This window comes from Charadrius vociferus, unplaced genomic scaffold (genome assembly GCF_000708025.1).
Source record: "Charadrius vociferus isolate BGI_N301 unplaced genomic scaffold, ASM70802v2 scaffold201, whole genome shotgun sequence".
Lineage (NCBI taxonomy): Eukaryota > Metazoa > Chordata > Aves > Charadriiformes > Charadriidae > Charadrius > Charadrius vociferus.
The window spans coordinates 3,478,593-3,502,409 of record NW_009646936.1 but is presented as its reverse complement, the minus strand read 5'-3'; the positions used below and the strand labels follow the sequence as shown (position 1 = coordinate 3,502,409).

The window sequence follows — 23,817 nt, the reverse complement described above, 5'->3', positions numbered from 1 at the left end:
GGCAGGCAGCACGGACTGAGGTCCGCCAGTCCTCCCCGCGGCGTAAAAACTTACTCCACTCGTAAAAACTTATTTTTTGGGTGAAAACGTACGAGGGTATGTGGCATCTTACGTAGTTCACTTCTTGGTGTTCGGCCAGGTACGTGCGGCACAACCACTTCACTCGGGTTTATTTTCTAACTTACGATTATTGATAAGGAAGGAAACCACTTGAAACCTGGCATGACTCCACCCCGTTTAGCGGTCCACTGTCTTTGTGCTAGATCCCAACTGGCTGGTAACTTGCAAAAGCTGATCTATAAAGTATGAGTTGTCATCTTTGTTACCTCGTTTGCTTTGGTATTTACCAACTCAAACAATGACAGGGATCGATAGTACCAAATGCTCAATGAACAGTGGAGTTTCTCGGCAGCAGAAATATTAAATAGATTTGGCTTCAGTATTAGATGATAATGCATATGGGCTCCAGCGGTTGCCCCCATTTCACGATTACCTGGTAGGATAACAAACACTAATTCTACTAGTAGAGTTTGTTTCCCTATTGCAATGGGCTTGTTACTTGCTTACTTCCTTGTGTTCTCGGGTAAAGAAAACACAGATCTTAACAGAACAATGGTATTTCTCCCCTGACTGCAAATGCCAAACTGTAAAAGATACTGTAATAGCAGTGTGCTATTGCACAGGGGAAAAAAAGGCTCTGTTAACAGGTGCCTTCTCTTGGGTTAGTGGAGGTCTGTGTCGGGCATTATGGCCAGATTCCTTCTTGGATAACAGGTAAGTCTTAGGGCTTTCTAGGTTGAAGGAAAAATAAAAACAAACAACAATCAATAGACTGTAACTTCCACAAATGAAGCACAGTATTATATGTTCCTCCCAACAAACGCTGTTGTTGTGGTATTCCTACCACATTGACCCTCCTAGCAAACCAGGCTGTTTGAGTTCTCTTGTTTCTCAGTAGCCTTCAGGGAAGACTTAGGAAGCTTAGTCTGATCTGAACCTACGTACATGTTCAATCTGTGCATCATCCTGTAGCAAGTTCTCTAGACTTTGTGCGAAATGTTAGTATCATCAAGATTCTTTCTGTTTAGCACAGGGAAGATGAAACAATTTTTCCCATTAGGTTTCTCTGAACTGTTAATGACTTCCCATGTTTTCATAATGTAATTCTTCCTCTTTCCACCCATCGCCTCCCTTGCTTGCATCTGTGTCCAGTGGATCCATCTTTCTTCCTCTTTCTGGACCTGCTGCTACCTGTGCCTGTGCTCCCCTCTCCTATCTCCTCAGGGTAATCAGAAATGTAGTAGAGCCTATGAGATGCAACCACAAACTGCCTTTAAAGAGTAAGTGAACAGTTACTCGTCCAGCTGCCAATTTGGAGTCCAATCCACAGGGACTTCAAAATGTCTTACCTAATTCTATATAGTTACTGTGCTGTTACAACATATGCTCACTGTGCATCACTTTGCATTTAGCAGTATTGAATATTTTCTCCCAGAAATCATTCAAGATGGTGATTCTTTCTCCATGTCTGCAGAGCTTTTTCAATAAATAACTTAGGAATATGTCAAGGAACAGAAATCGTAGTCTAACCCCTTTTGTGACCTTACTCGTAAACTCCCTTCCTCAGAAAAAATGTTACGTTGTTTCAGGTTTTTAATCCGATTGCTACTACAAGAATGAATTTCCCCCTTTATTATGGTACAAGTTAGCTTCTTTGGGAGTTTTCAGTAACGGACTTTGCTCAAACCTGAATTTTGAAAAATCTTGTAACAGTCAACCAGATCACCTGTAGCCATGCAGGTGTTAGTTCTTTCAGATATTTAATTAAGCTTGTCTTCACTCTTCAGAAGTGGTGTTTCATTCTTCCCCATTTATTGTGAAGGTGATAGACAAGATCAAGTGATACGGAAATTAGATTCCCAGGACTCTGTTCAGTGGATACTACCACTCCAGTTCAGCAGACCCTACCCTGGCAGTTAGGGGATTTTCATGGAGCCAGATCTGTGAGCAGAACAGATCCTAGTTTTGCTTCTTGTCGTGAGGTCTGAGGTGCACCTCATCAGGTGCTGTTTACTTCCTGTCTAGCCCTGGTAGCTTCTTACAGATTGTCTGAGGTGCACCTCATCAGGTGCTGTCTAGCCCTGGTAGCTGCATGTCAGATGCAGCACTTGATTTCCTAAAAACTAATTTTACATAATAATTTTTGAAGGATATAATAAGATGAGCAGTTCGAATTTCTTTTAACCTTTTCTGTAAAAATCGGTACAACTTTGTTGTACTTCTGCTTTTGAGAAGTTTTAAAGTTTAGTAAGTTCCCTTATTAACTTGTCTTTAAGAAATTCACTTATTAACAATTGGGTTTGGGGTAGGCTTGTCCCTGGGAAAGAATGATTCCAGGATAATTCCTCACTAATCTCTTCTGTTGTGGATATTTAAGTAGTAGCTTGTTTTGCATTTTCAAAAGTGTTTTTCTCCTCTGTACTCCTACTTCCTACTCCTTTTCCTATAAGTTGGTGGTGTTATTTATTGTAAACTGTTACTATAATTTGGCCCTGTTCTCTATTGTATGTATTTCATGCTTATGATGTGTGGGATGGTCAGTGAAACATGATAGTATTATACAAACTATGTCTTCACAGACCAAAGGCTGTAATTCTTTCTTTCCCCCTTATGTTCCAACAGACTCCAGTATTCTACAGGGCACGAAAATCTGCAGTGTCAATGAGAATATCGTCACAGAATAGTTTTCCTTTTAATTGCTAATATACTGCATTAATTTGGGACTTGGCAAGATGCATTCATTATGTACCTATCGTCAAGTGATCGCCCATGAGAGGAATGGGTGGAAAGACGGAACAGTCAATAAACACTTTATTGTTGAGTTTGTTTACTTATGAGAAAATCATGGATCTTCTGTCTAGCTTCCTGTTGCAGCATTTTATGTAAAAAGCTGCTGAAATTTATAAATAGTATCTTTCAGCCTTGCTAGGAAGGTAGTATGTAGCTGAATCTAGATGGCAAAAGACATGTAACTTTCAAAGAATTTTCAGAAGTTCTTTGCAACCGGCCACTAAAAGCTGTAGCTGGCCCATAACAAAAATATTCCGTAAATTTGGATGCCTTCAAAAAAATCAGGCTTTGGGCTCTGTGCCTAATGTCCATTTGTAGTCCTGGATTTGCCCCTGGAGTGTTTGTTTGAGTAACAGGTATTGTCATGTATTTTGTGAAATGTGTATTAGCTTTTGGCTTTATTTTTTAGGTGAATTTTTGTCTTTAAAAAGCTATCCTGGTGTTTGGTTTAAAAGATGTTTGATAGGACGCAACCCATCATCTAGTTTTGTTTGTCTGTGACTTACAAAAAAATTTCTTCTCTGTTCATAGCTTTGTTCTTAAGACATTTTAGCCATGACTAAGAGAGAGGCAGAGGAGCTGATAGAAATAGAAATCGATGGAACTGAGAAACAGGAATGCACTGAAGAAAGGTATGTACTCGCTTTGCTTTTTGGTGTCCTTAGGCTGCAATTTATTTATTTATTATCTTTAATTGGTTTCAGATTTGTGGGTGAGCACACTGAGTTTGGTTATTCAGATTTATTATTGGGTATTTTGTAACGCTTCAGAGATGGCCACGGTTATGAAATAAGTCCAAGTGTTTTCTAGCTAGACGAAAGAACTAACTTTGAACTGGCAGAAGTAGCGGGCTCATTGTGATCTCCATAATCCTGCTTTTGATTGTTTCCGCAGTTTTTCAGCTTTCTTGCTGGATACAAAGTTCTTCGTTTTGCCTGTGCTCTCTTCAGTTTTTCTGCTTCATGTGTAATTAAATGGTGGTTTTCTTGAAGTGGAACTGTAGCCACTATAGGAAACTAGTATAGTGCTATCGTATTTTTCAATCTTAATTGATTAAATCCCAAACCGTTTTGTTTGTCTCTTGCTAAATTCTTAGTAGTTCTCTTCCCCTACTCTCGTGTATGTAGGACTATGTCTACATGTACATGCTGCAAACCTTTCAGCTGTGCATCCCTCTGTAATTGAGATGAACCTTGCAGTTTCTCCAGTCCATTGCTTTACTGTTATACAGGGTCATTTGTTTTTAACAGAGCAGAAATGATGTTCTATATATTGACTATATGTATATTGTTAGGGCCATTGAAACCATAGATATCGAAGTCTGATAGCTTTTGGCTAAATTACCTCAACCTGTTTTTTTCTTCCTAATGCTTCCCTCCTAAATTTTACAACCGCTTTTGAAAGCACAGAGAAGGCAGTTCATGTGTTGGATAGAAATAGCTGAGGCTGGTAGGTGACCTGCTCCTTAAAAACATGTTTTGGAGAACTGATTCAAAACTACTGATTAATTTCTTCTTATTCTGAGCTCTTTATATATTTTCACTACTTACAAACTGACGGTGTCTGTATACTTTATGATTTCCTTCTGTGTAAATGTAGGGACGCCAGATGTCTAAGGTAATTGTAAAGATACAGGTCCCATAACATTGATGTTTCTGAAAGCCTACACCGATACTGTCACCATTTTAGTGCAGGGCAACCATGACATGCGACTAATGTTTCCTTCAGGGCTCCATGTTGCTGTAGTTCCTTCTGGTTGTTTCTTGTATGCATTAAGCTTATCCTTGAGCTGACTGGTTAAAAGACATGGACAATTACTCTGCATAAGAGCAGATTTATTTTTTTTTCTTCTATGTTCCCCATCTGTTAAGTTTCTGTATTTGTTTTTACCTTTTAAATATATATATTAAACATATATACATGCATATATATAAATATCTTTTAAATACAGTCTAGGAAAGGAAAATAGAATTAGTTTACTCTACATGCAAGTTAATAATGTATAATATACTAATCATGGCTTAATCTCTTGAAAACTGATCTGAAAATAATCCTGGTATTTAACCTAGCTTTTGAACTGCGAGGGGGGAAAAGAAGAGTTACACAACGGTAGAATCAATGGGACCAAATTTAGTAATTCACTCTCTACTCAAGCTAAGAGCTTTTCTGGATGGTATTTAGATTTTAGAGTCAGTATTACCTTTTATGTAGGTTACCTCTAACTTTTTTTAAGCTTTTGTACACCAACTGTACTGCATAAGCTGTGCTAACGTGTAGGTAATGATTTGTTGTATTAATTTGGTATTTAAGCATCGTTGAGCAAACCTACACCACAGCAGAATTTGTGAGTCAAGCTATTGACATCAATGAACCAATTGGAAATCTTAAGAAGTTGCTGGAACCCAGACTGCAGTGTTCCTTAGATGCACATGAAATATGCCTGCAAGATATCCAGGTAAATTGAAATGTTATGAAAGATTTAACATCTTGATGGAGAACCATTTTACATACTTTGTTCTTTTCTTCCATTGTTTGTGGATTTCATGCTTCATTTGGTATATTAATTGTAATTAAGCTTTTAATTTTATTTCTGGTTCATTCTCATCTATTTAATATGTACTAATTCAGTGTGACTAGAATAAAAAAAATTTGGGGGTTCCTGGGGTGAGAGTAAGAAAGCAAAAATAAAAAAATACCCTTGCAAGTGAATGAAGAATGAGGGCAACAACAACACTATCTTCTCTTGAGGTAGCCCACAACATTTGTTGCTGCCTGAACTTATGTGAGTCTAATCTTCTTTTGAATCTGAATAAAGCGAGAAGGTTTTTATATTGTTCAGGTGCATAGATAGCAAAACATCACTCAAGAAAGTTTGCCCTCAACACTATTTCTGCAGGCATCACCATGTGTTAGTGTAACTGTTTCACGTTGTGTTTAGCTGGATGTTTTATTTGTAGTCATAATCGAACATATGTGGCTTTTCCAGAAACAACAGGGATAATGCTGCTTTAAAGACAATATCTTTTTATGTGTTAAAAACTGGGAAAAGGAACTGTAGATACTTTTCGCAAAGTGAAGGTACTTCCAGGTTTTGCATTGCTTTTTTAGTTTAAAAAATGTCCCTGTAAGTGAAACTAGCTTAAATAGAAGAGTGTGGTGAGTTTCAAATTCTGATGAAGTTCTTTGTCATGTGCTATGTTTGCATAATACTAAAAATATTTGCGTGCTTCTTCAGAAAATTTGCTGCAGGCACTTAAGTATTTTTGAAGTTTAAAATACAATAGTAGTTTCTTATAACTGTGATATTTTCTGATAAAAATATGATACGTATTTTTAATATTTTTTTTTTGCTTTTATCAAGCTGGACCCAGATCGAAGCCTTTTTGATCAAGGAGTAAAAACAGATGGAACAGTGCAACTCAGTGTACAAGTAATATCTAGGCAAGGTAAGCAGTTATGTTTGTCTGTCGTACAGATAAATTAATGTTGTAGGAGCACTTGTGAGCAAAACCAATCCCCTACTATTTCTAGTGGTAAAATTGAGAAAAATCACTGAATGATCACATAGCTTCAGAATATCTCTTTCATTGTGTGCTGTGGTTATAAGTTGTAGTAATTAAAATAAATGTCATTGATCTATTCAAAATGTCTTTTATAGTAACTTCATATCAATTTCTAAAAAGCAAACCAAATAAAACTGGGTCAAGTAGTGACAATTAAAGTATGAGGCTCTCATTAAGGGTGAGTAATGACTCATACCAGGCCGAGTATCTAAGCAGGCAAAAGATTTTTGTCCAGGTAGGTGACAGTTTCATCTTTGTGAGGCAAGTGAGCTTGTGTGCTTGATGAACGATTAGATTATGAGAGTATATGTAGCTAACTAAAAATTGGTATGAAAGGCTAGGATCGCTATCTATTGTCTGTTTTCTTTGGATGAGAATTCAGAGTAAACCATTGTGACAAAGGAACTTTAACCAGGTGGGTAGGGATTTTTTGATGTATAGTTTTTTATTTGTATTATCAGGTATGACAGGATTTCCCTTTGGTGAATCCTCAGGAATGAGTAGCTTTATTGTTTTACTTTTTGTCCTGTTCTTCTCTTTTGCCTCCTGCATATGTCTGAGGGGGAGGACTGCCACCACTCACTGAAGACAACATTCATATTGGGCTCTGGGAACAGCTACATGTTTGCCATATTTTCAAATAAACAGTGGCAACAGGTTCCTACTGGAGTAGGGTATCTTTGATTATCTGTTTTGAGTTATGTCAGCAAAGCAGATTAGCAAAACTTGGGGACCACATTTCGTTTTCTTGTGGCTTCAGCATAGGGTAGACAGAAGAAAGCCTTTCTGTTTTGTATTAACAGTATTAAGTAAGATTTCTGATTTGCATTTAATGCTGAGTGTCAGGTGACTACTGCTAGGTTGAATCCTCAGCTCCCCGTATGTAATGGGGATTGAACTACCTTTGCGGTTTTGAAAGTGGAATAGAAATATCGTTCAGGGTACTAGAATAACTGCTCTTAATTCGTGCCCAGTAACTTGTAGTGTGCAGTGCTCGGAGCTCCAGTTTCAAAAAGATGTGGGTAATAAATATCTTCACTGTTATCTTCTGTTTTCTTCCTGAGTTTGGGGTTGGTTTTTTTTTTCTTCTTTAATGTAAAACTGAGGTGCATGATCATATAGCACAAAGAGCTTTCTCTCTGTCTCTCTCTCACACACCTGAGTATTAAGTACTTTGATACAACTTCGGAACGATCCTCAGTGTTGTTTTTCAGGCCATGATACTCGACACTTAAGCAACTCCTAACAAATCCATCTGTTGAAGGCAAGTAAAGTATGGCAGGAGAGAATATCAGAAAACAAATAGCAGGGATATAAATAATAAAAGGAAGCTCTTTAGATCACTAGCAGAGTAACAAAGTGGACTTGTTACTCTGACTGCAGTGACGGTTTAAGCCAGAGAGAAAAAACAGCCTCTTATGCCATCTGCGTGTTTTTCTTCTGTGGATGAGGTATTGAATGATTCTCGGTTTATTTATTTTTCCACAACTTGTATAGTATATAGAGTTCAGCTAGCAGTAATCAATGATGCTAATCCTTGTGATGGTTGAAACTCACATATTTCTTAAGAAGCGAGCTGTTATGTTGCTTCATGTTCTATCGAATTTTGATAAGCCATCTGTAAATTCAGAGGAATAATAGTCCATTGTAGTTCTTTTATATTAAAATACCTTTGCATGAAACACTATAAGTTACAGCAGATAAAATATCAGACCTGTTTGTTCTTTTTACTAGAAAGACCATTCTGTCAGTCCACCTTGCCTTAACTCCTTTCTCCTGGTTTGAAGAATGGAAATGTATATGGTTTTCCTGCCATTGTGAGAACAGCTATTTGGAGTGCAGCCCTGTTCTGTACTGCTCTGAACTAAGCCTCTTGCAAGTGGGTGGAGATCAGAGTAACTGCATTGCATCATAAGTCAAAGAATTTTAAAAAAACTTTCATTTGGAAGACCTCCATAGCAAATATTTTGGTCTTTTTTTTTTTATTTTTTTTTAATCCAGACACAAGTTATAGCTGATCAAGCCTTTCTCCTGCCTGTCAGGCTATAGATAATATCAATATAATAGATAATATAAATAATATATTTTTCCATCCTTAAGTTGTTTAGATTGATAGGTGGTTTCTTTCTTGAGATATGATAACATCATAAAATTGATTCTGACCCTACTTCTAGTTGCTTGCTTTTTTTTTTTTTTTAAAGGAAAGAAATTAGTAGTGTGGAGGGAATATAAACTTTTCTGACTGTAAATTTCAGTGCTGGTTGTGTGCCATAAGTTGAAATCTTTTTTAGGAAAACTTCAGAGGTGGAAGTTCTGGCTGGCAGTCTGTCACCGGAAGGAATCCTTTATTTCTTTTTCTACTTCCTTAATCACCAGAGTAGAAGGAAGGTTGAATGGAAGTACCTGCACACTTTTTTTCAGATGAACTGTGGGAGACAGATACTAGATTGCTGCTCGAATTCCAGCACTTTCAATCTTTGACAGTCATTGGTTTGAATGATAGGAGGAGAGAGACCTATGTTATGGAGGTGGGCAATGTAGTTTTGCTTTATATTTCTCATTTGCTGAGTCTCTGAACAGGTAGTCCAGATAACATGCTGTTCAAGTCGTTCACATGCCACATACACAAACTTAAACGAGTCAAGGCCATGTTGGTGAATGAAAGTGTCTGTAGCTGCTGTTTGTGTTCAGCTCAGTTCTCTGTTATGCACACCCAAAGCACACCTGCAAGATTAACATTTTCCCAAACAAATGCTCTTCCACCTACTTTTTAAATGCTTGACTGACATATGAGGTTAGTGTCTAGCTACTTTGAGAATTTCTGAGCATGTGTGTGTGGCTGTACTATATTTACACAGATATTGGGACTAAGTGGTGGTTAAGCACAAAAGGTTCTTCGGATTTAGGTGGCTGACATCTGAGTCCTGTTTTAAGTGTGTAACTCCTCATTGCAATAACTAGGCTTTTATTATTTTTATTATATAAAGGAATGGTTCACAAATGTAACGAAACATACTGATTTAGATTAAACGTGGAGTTTGACTAATGTTCTCTCTCTGGCTGTAGTTAATACTAGACATTTCAAGTTAAAAAAAAACCCAACAACAAAAAACGGGTAGGTCAGTCTTAATCGTAGTATATGCTCTAGCTTCAGACAATTAGCAGTGAAGTGGCTTGTACTGGCAACATCTGGACATGCCTTGATAGCTAGTGTCCTTGAATTTTTTTTTTACTTTTTGTGCCAGTTTATGCTTCTGGGCTGTGTGACATTGTCACGTTGTGTTCCACAGCTTGCATGCTGTCCAAGGAAGGCTGGACATCTTTTTCTTATGCGGTAGGTAAAGAGAGGGATGTGAGAAGAAATGCAGACAAACCAAGTGAGTTAATGTTGATCTAACGTTGCAGTAGGTTAGGTGGCAGACTGTTAGTTCACAACATTTTTACTTATAAACTGATTCTTCTGTAGAGATTCATCACTTTGATCTCCATGTTTGCATTATGGATAAAGCAATAGATTCACAGTTCTTTTGACAAGTAGTTATTTGACAGACAGTGAATTATTTTGTTCAGCAATAGTGAACTGTTTCTCTCTAGAAGCCTTTTTTCTTTACTTCCTTTTTCTGAAGAACAAAAATAGAATCTTAACTCTTGGTGTTTTCCCTTACCCATTTCTATCTGACTTTAAAAGAAGCCTGTGCTGCGAATGTTAATCTTCGATGGCCTAGATAAAACACTTAGTCTCCAAAGTGAGGTTCTTGTTTGTTTTTTCTTCATGTTTGCTGCTTCATCTAATCAACGACTTTCTGGCTGTCTACATCTATTTTCACTTCCTTAATTTCATATTGCTGTGTGTTGTACTTAAGGTCTTTGTAGTATTCCCTTTCTAATATTTTTCTCAAGCTTTTAAAGTCTAGAGGAATACTGCAAAATACTTGGTTTGTTCTTACTTGTGCTACAGGTAGGTACTACATTTGTTTTCCCTTACAAACTGTGAATAGGTTGTGGGTTTAGATTTTAAGACCCATCATCTACAGAACCTACCATCTCACACTGAGCTTTAATATAGATTAGATGGGAGGGACACAAAGTAATAGCTTATGGCACAAGATACTGAAGTTATTCTGGGTGTGCGTTGTTCTGTGAATCCTATTTTCAACTGCCTAACCCTAATCAAGGTTTTCCAAGTCATGCTAAAATGGATTTTTACAGATTATTTTTTTTCCAGTGTCCGAATATGTTTGTTACAAATCTGTTAAAGAAGTGTGGTTGTTAGTTGTTATTATAATGGAAATGTTATGTCACAAAAAATGGAAAGGTTTTTTTCTGTTTAGCATATTATAATGACAAGAAAAATCTTCTATACAATGTCAGAAATTTGGTGAGGCAGCAGCTGGACAAAACACCTTCTCAGAAGATGAAAGAGGTGATGATACAAGTATTAGTGGCATTACTGAATGTGTTCTTTATTGCTGCAGAATAGGTACAGCTAGATCTTCCAACTCCATGGTCTAATATCTTAAATGACAGACGTAAAACCAGAACATGATATAGCTAATTGAGCTTAAAACATGACAAATTTTCTAGTTTTCTTTCAACTTGTTGTTGAACACATTGCCTCTTGCAGGTCACTGAAAGAAAATGTTAACTCCTGTGTGTAGATCCCAGAGATGGCAGGGAAATACGGTACAGGCTGAAAGAAATGCCTCTTGGTTGGGTGAAAGAGGTGGATGTTTGTTTTGTTTTTTGGGGGTTTGCCTTTTTCCTTTGGTTCAGTATATTTCATGCAGACCAAAATACTTGTTCTTTATGCCCACATGCTGAACATTCTGTTCAAGATACGTGAAATGAATCACCTAAATAGAACAGGAAGCTATAATACCGGGGGAGGAAAGAGGGACAGCTTTGTATTCACCTTACTAAAATATATACTGTATAATAGAATGTGTTATTCTAATTTAGGACACTTGCAGAAATTTGGTGATGCTTTTGTGTCATGCTTCTTTCCCAAGTATGCTAACACCTATTAATCAGAAAGCTTTAAAACAATGTTTTTGTCATATTTGCATTGCTATCTTTAAGTTTTGTATTTCTTCTTTCTATGTCTAGGGATAGAGCCCAAGTTAAACATCCTTGAAATTGTGAAGCCTGTGGAGACTGTGGAGGTAGTGATTGATCCAGATGCTCATCATGCAGAGGCTGAAGCTCACCTTGTTGAGGAAGCTCAAGTGATAACCTTGGATGGAACAAAACATATTACAACAATTTCAGATGAGACCTCTGAACAAGTGACACGATGGGCTGCAGCGTTGGAAGGCTACCGAAAGGAGCAGGAGCGCCTTGGAATACCCTATGGTAATGCCACATGGCTCTGTGTGTGTGTGTGTGCTGAGGTGCGGGCTGGTTATTTTGTTCATTTGGGGGGTTGGCCTTTTTGCATAAATTATAATTAATTGGTTGTATAATTAAAGTCCTCTGATACCTCAGAGAAGGCTTGTTATGGCATGGGTGAGTACAATGCAAATAACTCTGCATAAGAGACAGCTAAAGAGAAATAGAATCAATGCTTGTAATAGTTTTATTAAAATAGTGCATTTTGCTCCAGAACCTTCTTGTCATTGCAGTTTTTAGAAAGCAGTTTTCTTCTTCCTCCCCTCCTTAAAAATGTGTATGTTAGTGATGAAGGTCTTTTTCACGTGTGTCTGAATTTGAACTAGACTCGGTGGGGGTTCCCTCTAAAGAGACTGAAACAAATTGTTCATAGATTGTGGGATGCTGACTATGGTATAACATCAGATTTTGCATGGAAAGCCATACTTGGCTTCAACATAGTGGAAAAAGATCATTCAAACCTGAATATCACTACTCTGGTAGATCATCGTCTCTTGAATTGATGTTGTTACTTGGCAGGCTGCTAATTTAATGTTAGCTTAGAAAAAGCATCTCTGAATCCTTGCTCAGGATTGAGCTGAAACTGTGGGTTTTAGACCTACATCACGTTCAGGAGATTATCCAGCTGAGTTGCTTGTTGTGACTTGAAGAAATGTACTGTCAAGGCATATTCAGCACATGAAGCTGCAGTATGTAAGCAGACCTGCAAAACTGAAATGTATTTGGCAAGTGGGATATTTGGAAGTGTTTAAGACTTCTAGTAAAGTCACAGGTCTTCTTTGCAGGACATGTAGCTTGACAATATTTTGAATGTATTTTTGGTAACTAAAGCAATGGCTCTTTCATGCCTTTTTCTTGCTCTCACTGACAAGCATTTCCAAAATGGCTTTCATCACGCTATACCTGTTGATAATCGGGGATTTGACACAGAATGTTCCAAAAAAAGTGAGGCGTTATCAGGAGCAGACTGACATTCTTCAGCATGCTCTCCCATTAATATAAGAAGGAAATTCCTTAAAACCATGTTGTTGTTATGTTGAGTAATGTTGTTAATAAACTTTAATAATGTTGCTGCTTTAAGAAAACCCTGTAACCCACAGATGTGACTTTGAAAGTTTAGTGTCTTTTGTGTCATGGGAGTGTAGATTTTCCAGGAAAATCATACCAGTTGATTATGGCAGAGATCTCTGTATTGAGTATAACAGTGGTCTCTTGATATCAGAAAAATGTGCTAAACGGCCTTCTTAGAAAGAGTAGAATTTTTAAATGTTATCTGAGTTGATGTTGCGGGGACTTGGGTTGAAATAAGGCCACCACTAAGTTCTATGTTACGATGCAGTTGGAAGTTTCTGAGAATAAAAAATGTTCTTAAGATTCTTAGGTAGTCTCCCAAAACCAAAAAAGCCTTTTTTTTTTTCTTTTCTCAACATTTACAAATATACATCTAAAAAAAAAAAAAATAATAGAAAAAGAGGCCAGTTTCCTTCAAAGAGTTGTGAGGCTTGGTTCTATGAATTTATCTGAAATTATTCATCTGGAACTATTCCTTCAATCTTTTGAAAAGCAAAGGATTACATTGCATGACTTTAGGTAGCATCAGTGAAAAATGGTGCAATGTTACTGTCCTTTATTAGGCAAAATGGAGTTTGTGGCTCCTAGATAATGTTTATAGACTTAGGGGAAAAAAAGGAGAGAAAGAAAGGAAAAGAAAAAAAGAAAAAGTGATGTGAAAGCAATCACTCACCTCCAGCAGGCTGATGCCCAGCCAGTCTCCATGCAAGGGCTACTTTGGAAAAACTGCATTTTGGTTTTATTGCTACTTTTGATGTCATATGGTATGGAATGTCCCTTTGGTCAGTTTGGGTCAGCCGTTTCCCCTCTCAGCTTCTTGTGCAGCCCCAGCCCACTCAATGGGGTGGCCGAGTGAGAAACAGAGGAGGCCTTGCATTGCAGTCCAATACTCTCTGACCAGGTTCTTTTAGACACTCCACGCGTGGAGGGTGTAATGTTTAATATCAAATTTACTTGGAGATGATTGATGTTATATGGGATTTCTGATTTAGCAGAGCGATACGAATTGTAGTAAAAATACAATACAAAGGTAAGTTACGCTTAGAAAAATACAGCGATTGCAATATGTTTGATCACAATAGCAATGTGATTCCCATTACAGGTCTCTATAATGTGCTCACCATCACGATATTGGGTGTCCCTGGTCGCCAGGAAGGAATATGTGGGCTGAAACCAGCTCAAGCTGTTTCTGTGTTCGAAATTCTTTTGCTAATTGTCCAGTTTGTGTGCTGTGTGTTGGGCTGAGCCACATGTTCGTGGTTTGGCTGACTCGGGGAGGCATTTACACCACCCATTGATCCACTCAGTTGTTGGTATCTGTTTATCTAAAACAGAGGCCACCTTCCAGTCTCCTTTTTGTTGAGATAAAGTCATTATCTCAATTTGCAGTATTTTCTGAGCTGCATGGGCACTTCACCGTTCCCATCTCTTCTGAGCCTTCTTCCATTGTAAGGGTTTATTCTGTGAGTCATGTTCTACCCCAAGGGTGTTTGTTAGTCACTACACCTTGACTCTGTGCAAGTACTGCTCTACAGTAGCTAAAAAGTCTTGGTCACCAACCTAAAGCACAGCACTCTATGGGCTTCGGTGAAGAAAATAAACTCCATCCCAGCCAAACCCAATATGATGGTGATTTTTGATAGTTTAGAAACTGGGACAACGTGAATGAATTTAGAATGTAATACTTAGTTATAATCACATGCTGATCAACATATTTGAGGAAAAGCATCCTTGTGTTAGAGACACTACTCTTTTTTTCTTGAAACTAAAGTCCTATGGAAAAAGAAAAATAATTATTTTCTGTGTTTGAGAAATGTCAGGTGTAGTTCTGATGTAAAAGCTTTTGCTGAAGAAAATCCCTTTTTTGCCCTTTCCATCTCCCCACCAAGCCACACCACTCCATCAGGATTTTAAGAGGAGTCAACTTTCCATCCAGTCAGATTTGGTCATGGTAACTAGGCTTCTTGATGTTATGTATTTACTTTTATGGAAGTGATTATATAATTCTTGCAGTATATAACAAGATGACTTGCATTTTCCTCTCTCTTTTCCCAGACCCAGTGCAGTGGTCGACAGACCAGGTGCTTCACTGGGTGGTGTGGGTGATGAAGGAGTTCAGCATGACTGACATTGACCTCAATGCACTCAGTATTCCTGGGCGGGAGCTCTGCAGCCTCAGTCAAGAAGACTTTTTCCAACGCGTCCCACGGGGAGAAATCCTCTGGAGCCATTTGGAGCTTCTTCGAAAGTGTACGGGAGATTCTTCTGTAACTAATTTTACTTATTCCCCCTCCTCCTTTGTCTCTTTTTTTTGTATTTCTTTCCTTCTTTTAAGATGAACCCAATTCTGAGCAGTTGTTCTTCCTGTGTTTAATATTGGCAGTAAAAATTAGGGCATCAATACAAGATAACAGGAGGTATTAGTGAGAATGTCTGCTGTTATGAAACATGTCTGCATACTAAACACTGTTTGCCTGTCTTTCATCAAATTTCATAACTAATAGGGAGGAAGCAGTGACTGATGATTCCTCCTTTATTTTAATAAAGATTTTTAGTTTGTGCATCTCCTAAATTTGACAGTTTTATAATTAAATATTGATTGTAAGTTATTTAACGGACATCTCTGTGTCGTATAGAAGTGAAGCTTATTAAGCATAAGCAAAGAAATCCTCAGATTGTACACAACACAACTGATAAGTGATGCATTGTGTGTGCATAATACAATAATATGTGCAATCCAGATTTACCATGCTTGGATGTAACTTGGCAGGCTAAAAACTATTTGCATCTTCATTTACGTGATACATCTAAAGGGTTTAGGGGATGAAGAATGCATAAAATACCTTGAAATGCACCATGTACGTCCTGATTTCTAAAAATTGAATGACAGATGTTAAATATCTCTAGTCATAAGAGCTATGCATGTCCCTTGCAAACTGATAGCCAATTTTGACATTTTTCCTTTATGAAATATGAAAGTTTTTGATCTTCAAGTGACTTGAAATTTGTGGGTTAAATAAAAACTTCTTTTTTTTCCTAATTTGCAGATGTGTTGGCTAGCCAAGAACACTCTGGAGAAATAGCAACTGTTACTATTGATCAGCGTAAGTACTTCTGCCAGCAGTTAATTCACACAATTAACTGTTTGCAGGTTTAGCACTCTACTTTGGTTCAGCGCTATAATAGTAAAATATTAGAAATTCACTTGAGGGAGAATTTTTTCTTGGTGAGGGGAGGAAGGCATATTTTAAACTTCAAAGCAAAATGTTGTTTTTCTTGATATTTTGTTATTGTCTGAAAGGTGATGTATGACCTGAACTGTGGAAGTTTCTGACTTTCATTTTGTATGGTTGGTTTTCCACTCTCTTGAAATAAGCTGTCTAGGATACATATTTGAGATCTTGAGTTGTTCTGTTTTTTTACATTATATAGTGCATTAACGAATGGATATATTCAAATGTTGTAATTTCAAAAGAAAGCATTTCTGAAAATTGAAAGGGAGTATGGAAGAGCAGACTTGTTTAGGAACAAGTTCTAGTAAAGTAACTTTCCAGTTATTTGAAACTCATTCTTCCAGCTGAAGCAGTGTCATCAATTAAGAAAATGAATCCATTTTCAGAAGACTTGTAAGCGGCTTATATGTTGCATAGATAAAGCATGTATTATATCCTGGGTTTGTGTCTAGGTAAAGCCACCTAGAGCGTGGTGTTTACATCCTCTTACACCATTGCAATAGAGGAGTATTTGATTGCTGTTTGAATAGCAGGTATGGAGGGTTGTACAGTAATTATAGAGAAAAGTACATTAGAGTAGTTCATATGGGAACAGCATAAAGACTAAAAGGCATGAGAGGTTTTTTTTTTTACAGAAACATGTATTACACGTGTTAGTAAACTAAAGCTTTGTAATGTGGCGTCTTTGCTATGAGTCTAAAACCACAATTTCCACTGTAAAAGGTAAAAAGTCTTTAAATTATTCTTAGCATTGTGACTTACATAGTGTGTCATTTTAGCAAAGGAAAAGCTAGCTCCTAGATGTTATGATAATACAGGTAATAAATAATATATGCCTATTTCTGTGCCAGCAATTTATAATTGATGTTCTGCAATGTTCTCTGCTTTACAGCTGTGCAGATTATTCCAGCATCTGTACAGCCTGCTACCCCAACCACCATTAAAGTAATAAACAGCAGTGCAAAGGCAGCTAAAGTACAGAGAGCTCCAAGGATCTCTGGGGAAGATAGAAGTTCCCCTGGGAATAGAACAGGTACCGTCTCCATTATTTTTAAATGCAAATGCAGTAAACACTCATTAATTTGAATTACAGTTTTGTAGGACCTATCTTTTTCACTCTAGATGTGAGGTTTGTAGAAGTCCATGTGGTATGAAGGGGACCGTAGGTACAAAATGTATCACAAATACATGCAGACTTGGCAGGTTTGTCAGCTCATGCAGGCACTACATTAATGTGGTCCCACAGCTTTTGAGTCTTGCAGTAAATGAGATGCGTAGAATTATTTCTCTTCCTATCACTTAACAGTCTGTCCTCTCAAACCACTGCGTAGCATCTATTCAAGCTTTTAACTTCTTTCTGTTTGCAGAAGGGGGAGATAATAAACTGTATGATGTAGAATCCTAGCCTTGCTACTGCTTGCTCTACTTGTTTCCCACCCCTGGCCCTGCCCAATTTGGTGATGTTAGAATTTAGCAAGTTTAAGATTCCTATTTTGTTAAATGAATGCACCTTCTGGAAAACAGCGCACTGAATCTGCAGTTTAATTTTGGAATTACTGTTATTCGTAGATACTCTTTGATTATTAATAGCTTATCTTAATTTCTTTATCTTACTTTTTTCTTGCTGTCATTTTTCCTTTGGTTGTCTCCACTGTTGTGAATTTTTTCTGTTAAAACCTTTGCTCTCCTTTCCCTTGAATTTTTATTTGTTTTAAACTCTCCATAAAAGTCTATTATGATATCATTCAGGATTCCTAGGCCAAGATTTTATCGCTGACATCAGTGAGGAATACCCTGTCTTTCTCCCTTTAGACATTAGGCCTGCTATCTTTATCTCATTAAGAGTTTAGAAATTTAACTGCAGATATTTGAGTTAAAAAGAAATCTTAATGATTGGACATGAAAGGTGTTATATTGGCTTAAGCTGAAGTTCGTGGGGGTTGTTGTATTTCTAATATTAGTGTTGAAAATTGAAGACTAAACTATTTTTTAAAAAAAACCCCAACTTCTGTTGTATGCATATATATGCGTGTGTGTATATGCCTGAAGAAGAATAAGCAGCTCTTGCTAAATCTGTTCTATTTTAGGGTTAGATATGTGTCTAAGTGGATATGTTTACTGTTGTTGGGGTTTTTTTTCTTAAGTTCTGGGGACAGATTTATGAGAAATCCTGATTTATTTTTTTTCCCTGTGTTCATCAGTGTCTTTTTTCATAGATTAATACTGATGACTTTGCAGGAAAATGTTTACAAAAGAGTAATTAGAAGAAATTAATTAAGTGCAAGTTTTCCTTCCATCATGCATTCTATATTGGTCTACTTTAATATGTTGGTTGAAAATTTTTAGCTATGAGGGGAACATAAAAAGGACTAATTGAAATGGATCTTGTTATTCCTATTTCAACAGGAAACAATGGCCAGATCCAGTTGTGGCAGTTTTTATTAGAACTTCTCACTGACAAAGATGCTCGGGACTGTATTTCTTGGGTTGGTGATGAAGGAGAGTTTAAACTGAATCAACCTGAACTGGTTGCACAAAAATGGGGACAGCGCAAAAACAAACCCACAATGAACTATGAGAAGCTTAGTCGGGCTTTGAGGTAAGAAACTTTAGAAGCTGATCAGATATGCAGTGATTTGCTTCCATTTGGCTACGTTATTTTTAACTATCATAATGCAAGTCTTGCAGCTTTTTTTGGTAAAGGGATACACAGGTCTTCTGAAGCTACTCTTTCGCATCAGATCATACTAGTCTCAGGGGTAGGGTATTTGTTGGGGTATTTTTTTGTTCTTTTTTTTTTTTTTAAAGAAGCTAGTACAATAACTTCTTGAACGCTTGAAAATATATTTTCTTTTTTTCAAGGTTATTGAACACTGACATGATAGTTAATTTGTGTAACTCACTTTTAGAAATATATTTTTTTGATGCATCTTCAGCATTTATGCTTTCAGTAATATGCCAAACAATATTGATTATTGGTGAAAGATACAGAAATATGTGAATATTCTGAATTGCTGACTTAGTTTTATATTTTACCATTAACTTGTTTGTGTTCCTCTTGCTCTTCTTATGGTATAAAGTGATACTTTCCTGTAATTACGTAGTTGTTAGTAGTCTTCTGTATGTAAGAATTTTTACTGTATGTTACAAAACTTTTTCTAAGATCAAATATTCATTAATCCTTTTCATTGTTGTTATGGTAGGGGTGTTAAATTAAAAAAATGCAGTTGACAGGTAAGTTTCAACAGTTGTGATTCCAACATAGTTAACTTTTATTATCTGAAGAAATGAAGGCGTTTCAGTGTGTTATTATTCCATTATGATTTTGTACTTGACATTGGTAAAAGGGACTTGTATTACTGAATCACTGTAGGTGATGTGCTTGAGGAGGTGGAAGAACACAAGTACCTGAATTTTAGACTCTTTTTCCCTGAGTATTTTGGCCTCTGGAATCATTTGACAATTCATTGAAGTTCTCTGAAATCATTAAGCTTGAACTTCTGATTTTTTATTCTGGTACGGTTAAAGCTCTTTCTCTTGATTAATTTTCAAGGAAGGTATTTATTGCCTAATCCTGCAAACTGTTTAAGCAGTTTTAAGAATTATATCAGTGAAGTGGCATATGGTTGAAGTCTGAGGTCTGAGATCTGCTTTTCAGCATTTCCACTATTGGCGACACTATTTTTCTAAAAGGAAGTAAATTCATCTAACGTTGTTCAAAAAAAATAAAAATCAACTTCCATTAAAAAATACATCTATGAGAAATGATGGCAAAGTTACCATGTTCTGGCTTTCTTTAGTCTTTTGGGGAAGATTTCAATAACATCATTATTCGTAATGCTGAGTAAGTACTTTCACTGGGGGAGAGCGAAGTCTAGAAGACCATGAACATCACAGAGTCAGTATAAAATGACTACTCAGGATCTCATTTGCATGAACAGGAGGAATCAGAAGAAACTGGCAGGCACCGGATACACGCTTAACTATATCCTTTTGTTTTAGTTTGTGCCTAACTTCTTTAGGCATGGTATGGTGCATGCCAGAATTACGTTATGAGTTTAAGAGGAAAGCGGACAAATTAATGAAAAAGAAATATTTTGAAAGATATTAAGTATGGAAAAATGCAACTTCTAGCCCCAGATATTTGAAAGTCAAGAACAGTGTCATTATGTGCTTGCTCTACTTTCATGCTTTTCCTTAGGCATTTAGGCATCCGCTTTTGGTCTGTTGGAATCTACAGCCTGTTCTAGGTAGATCTTCAGTCTGGTCTTGTATAGCTGTTCTTACATTATTTATATACATTAAACTAGAATGCTATTTTTTTCATAGGATCACAGAATCCCTCGTAGGAAGGGCCTCAAGGAGGTCTCTGGTCCAATCTCCTGCCCAAAGCAGTAGGGCTGCTCCCCAGCCTGTATTGTTGCAATGCCATTCCCATACTTCCAACCTGTTTTGTGAATCTATGCATTTGTGTACTGAAGGTATATGTGAAAACTTTCTGGAATGTAAAAACGATGTAAATGATGCTAATGTTTTTGGGTTTTGTCAACAAACTCCGCAGAAGATCTCAAAGGCAGCTGAAGAACTTTTGAATAATGTTCTTATCACTGGGATATTAAACAGATGTCTGCACAGTAATTTGCATAAATCACTATTAGAGAAGTTTTGCATTTATATTTTAGTCGCAGAATTACAGAAATCACATTTCTCAAAATGTTGCCATTTTGGCAGCTGCATCAATATTGACATGTTTTCTAACACTTGAATGTCTGAAGGGATATTAAATGCCTCTTGCTACTCCCATGATGAACACTGTTGTCAAGCTAAAGTTTTATTAAAACAAAAACAGTAATATGTTTTGTTTACTAATGTGCTGAAATTAGTGTCAATTGGTGATTAATACAGAAGAAGATGTTGATATTATTGGGAAATGTGCTAGATCTTCTGCCCAGCTGTAAGGAAATCAGGCAGTATAGAAACTAGGGTGGGGTGAAAAAGGGAAGAGCAGCTTTTTTTATTATATACACCTTGGTAAATTTTCTAAAATCAACATCTGTTTAATTATCCACTAGGGAAGTGAGACTTGAAGAAAATAATTAATTTCCTGTACAGTTTTCCATTAGAGCTGGAAGACAAAAGTTAGTCTTTTAATTAACGTAATTTTGCTGGTGAATGAGAATTATCTTTGCTTTACGAGCATGTCACTTAGAGGACTGAGCTTTAGACAGTTAAGAAATCTGGGATGTTTTGTGTGACATGCTGATTTGGGTGATAATTTTGAGGAAATAAAATTGTGTGGGTGGTTTGGTTTGGTTTTGTTGTGGTTTTTTTTTTTGGTTGGTGTGTTTTGGGGTTTTTGTGGTTGGTGGTTTTGTGTTGGATTTTGGGGGGGGGGTTTGGTTTGGTTTCATCTGGTTTTTGTTTGGTTTGTTTGGGGTTGTTTGGGGTTTTTTTGTTTGTTTTTTTTTTTTTTCAAATTTATCACAAGCTTGTTAAGCTCATCAGGTCCCAGTTATGTCCCAGCCACTTGGGTTTTCTTAATGAGAAATGTAACGTGCATTCTATTAAATGCCTGCAGTGAGAGAACAGCAACAAAACTGTAGAATTCTAACCTATGTTCTGTTGATCTTACCTGAAGATTTATAATGTCTTTGGAGTACAGTGGGTCATACAGACTTTATGTCACCTTTACTGCATTTCTGCTCGGTCTGATAACTCTTCTGTGACACGTTGTAAAAAGTATTCATAGTTATAGAAGTCACTTTTACCTGTAAATAAAGGCAAAGAATGTCGTTTTGCCAGCATATGAACTATACAAAAAAGAAAAAAGCAAACCATGCTTTTATATCTTTACTTTCATCTTTGGAAACAACAGGCAGAGAAGGCTGCTTTAGTATAGAAACCACTCATTTTCAAACTGTTTCCATCGTGATGTTTTCCTCAAAAAAGCAGAGACGAGTAAAGAAAGCGAAAGACAGTAATGAGGGGGGAAACAGCATTTTCTTTTTAAGGCAAAGCACTATATAAAACTTACATGCACACACATCCCCCCTCAGCTGTTTTTAAACTGGTCAGAGACCTTCATTTCTGAACTGGTGCTTCCTACAGCTTATCAAATAATTACTGTGTTTTGTTTCTCCTTAACATATCAAGGTAGATGGACAACTTTCAACCCTCTTCCCTTGGTATATGAAATTATATGAGAATCATGACGGGAAAAAGATTAATACTTTGGCCTCCAAGTGACCTCAAGTAAATGACTGATGCGTATGAAAGTTACTGATGCTGGAAGTTTACTTATTTTCTCTCTTTTTTTTTTTTTTTTTTTTTACAGGTATTACTATGATGGAGACATGATCTGCAAAGTACAAGGCAAGAGGTTTGTGTACAAATTTGTCTGCGACTTGAAAACTCTCATCGGATACAGTGCAGCAGAGTTGAATCGGTTGGTCACAGAATGTGAGCAGAAGAAACTAGCCAAGATGCAGCTCCATGGTATTGCACAGCCAGTTACCGCGGTGGCGCTAGCTACAGCATCCTTGCAAACAGAGAAAGATAATTAAGCAGTAGGACCTGAAAGTGGGAGCCTGAGGCCTTTCCGATATAACCAGCGCAGCTGCTGCTCTTTCCTTTATCAGAGTTGGAAACTTCTTTTGTTTCCTGACAGTACAATATAGCGCATGATTTTCTACAAAGAACTGGGACTCACATAAATTTGGATCTTTTAACAGCGTATATTTCAGTATAAGTTAAGGGATCACCACAACATCTGCAGCTTTGAGTCAGGGCCTCTGTGGTATGCGATCTGAAATTGGTGAGGAAGGTCAAAGTGGTCAACACTCTGCGTCCACAGCTGTACAAAAAAATTTTTGCAGCGCTTTTTACAAAAATGAAGAACCTACAGCGAGCAGGCTGATCCAGTTGTCTGAACTCAGTCCTTTCCAGTCTTTTGTTCTCTGCTGAACTACCAAATGGCATTTGATGCTTTCCAAGTTAAACATGCTCATTATTCTCATTTAATCAAGCAGAGCTGAAAGACATATTAAATGTTACAAAGCATCAGGTTCTTAAAATAGCTTCTGTGTTTATAAGCAAAGGAATCTAAGACTAGACCGAACTGAAGATCAGTGCTGAAGAAGGAGATCCAGGTTTAGATCTGGCTTCGGTGAAAAGCCAATTATGAGTATTTCATTGTAATATGTAGATAATATGCATATATGAGGGCAAGTACTTACCTGTTTTGAAAGACATTGTTAATGCTAGCCATTTAGCAAAAAACAAAGATAAACTTCTTCCCCCGTTACCACCCCCCATCAGGTGATTTGAAAACTTGAAAAAGTAGCCCTCGCCCAAAGAGTAGGTTGTTTTGGTGGGGCGGGGTTTGATGCTCTTCTGCAAGGAGCTTATACCTGCGAGGTAGTCAGCCTTGGTCACTGAAGACTTAAGTTAATCACAGTCAGTAGTCCCTGTTTAGAATCAAAATGCAAGTTGAAAATAGAGAGAACTGAAGTTTGATTTCCAAATTATTGTACAGTCTGACGTATATAAAAATTCAAAGATGTATTTTTTATTTAAAAAGAATTTCTTTTTGAACTTCAAGTGATGTTTTTGAAGCTTCATAAACCAAGTGCATGCTCCAGAGCCAGGTGCAGTTCGAAGTCTGGGTGGTGAATGGAAATAATTGGAATGTGTCCTGAAATCTGAGATATGGG

General features: G+C 37.1%; 1 protein-coding gene across 1 annotated transcript; it reads left to right on the top strand.

Moving 5' to 3' along the window:
* Window positions 1-3,402: 3,402 nt before the first annotated feature.
* On the top strand, window positions 3,403-22,988 carry GABPA (GA binding protein transcription factor, alpha subunit 60kDa). The gene is made up of 9 exons (XM_009894911.1): window positions 3,403-3,482; window positions 5,161-5,305; window positions 6,212-6,296; window positions 11,520-11,765; window positions 14,928-15,122; window positions 15,920-15,976; window positions 16,998-17,138; window positions 18,512-18,704; window positions 22,440-22,988. The coding sequence occupies exons 1-9, from the start codon at window positions 3,406-3,408 to the stop codon at window positions 22,666-22,668; spliced, it is 1,368 nt and encodes a 455-aa protein (XP_009893213.1). The 5' UTR covers window positions 3,403-3,405; the 3' UTR covers window positions 22,669-22,988.
* The last annotated feature ends 829 nt before the right edge of the window (window positions 22,989-23,817 follow it).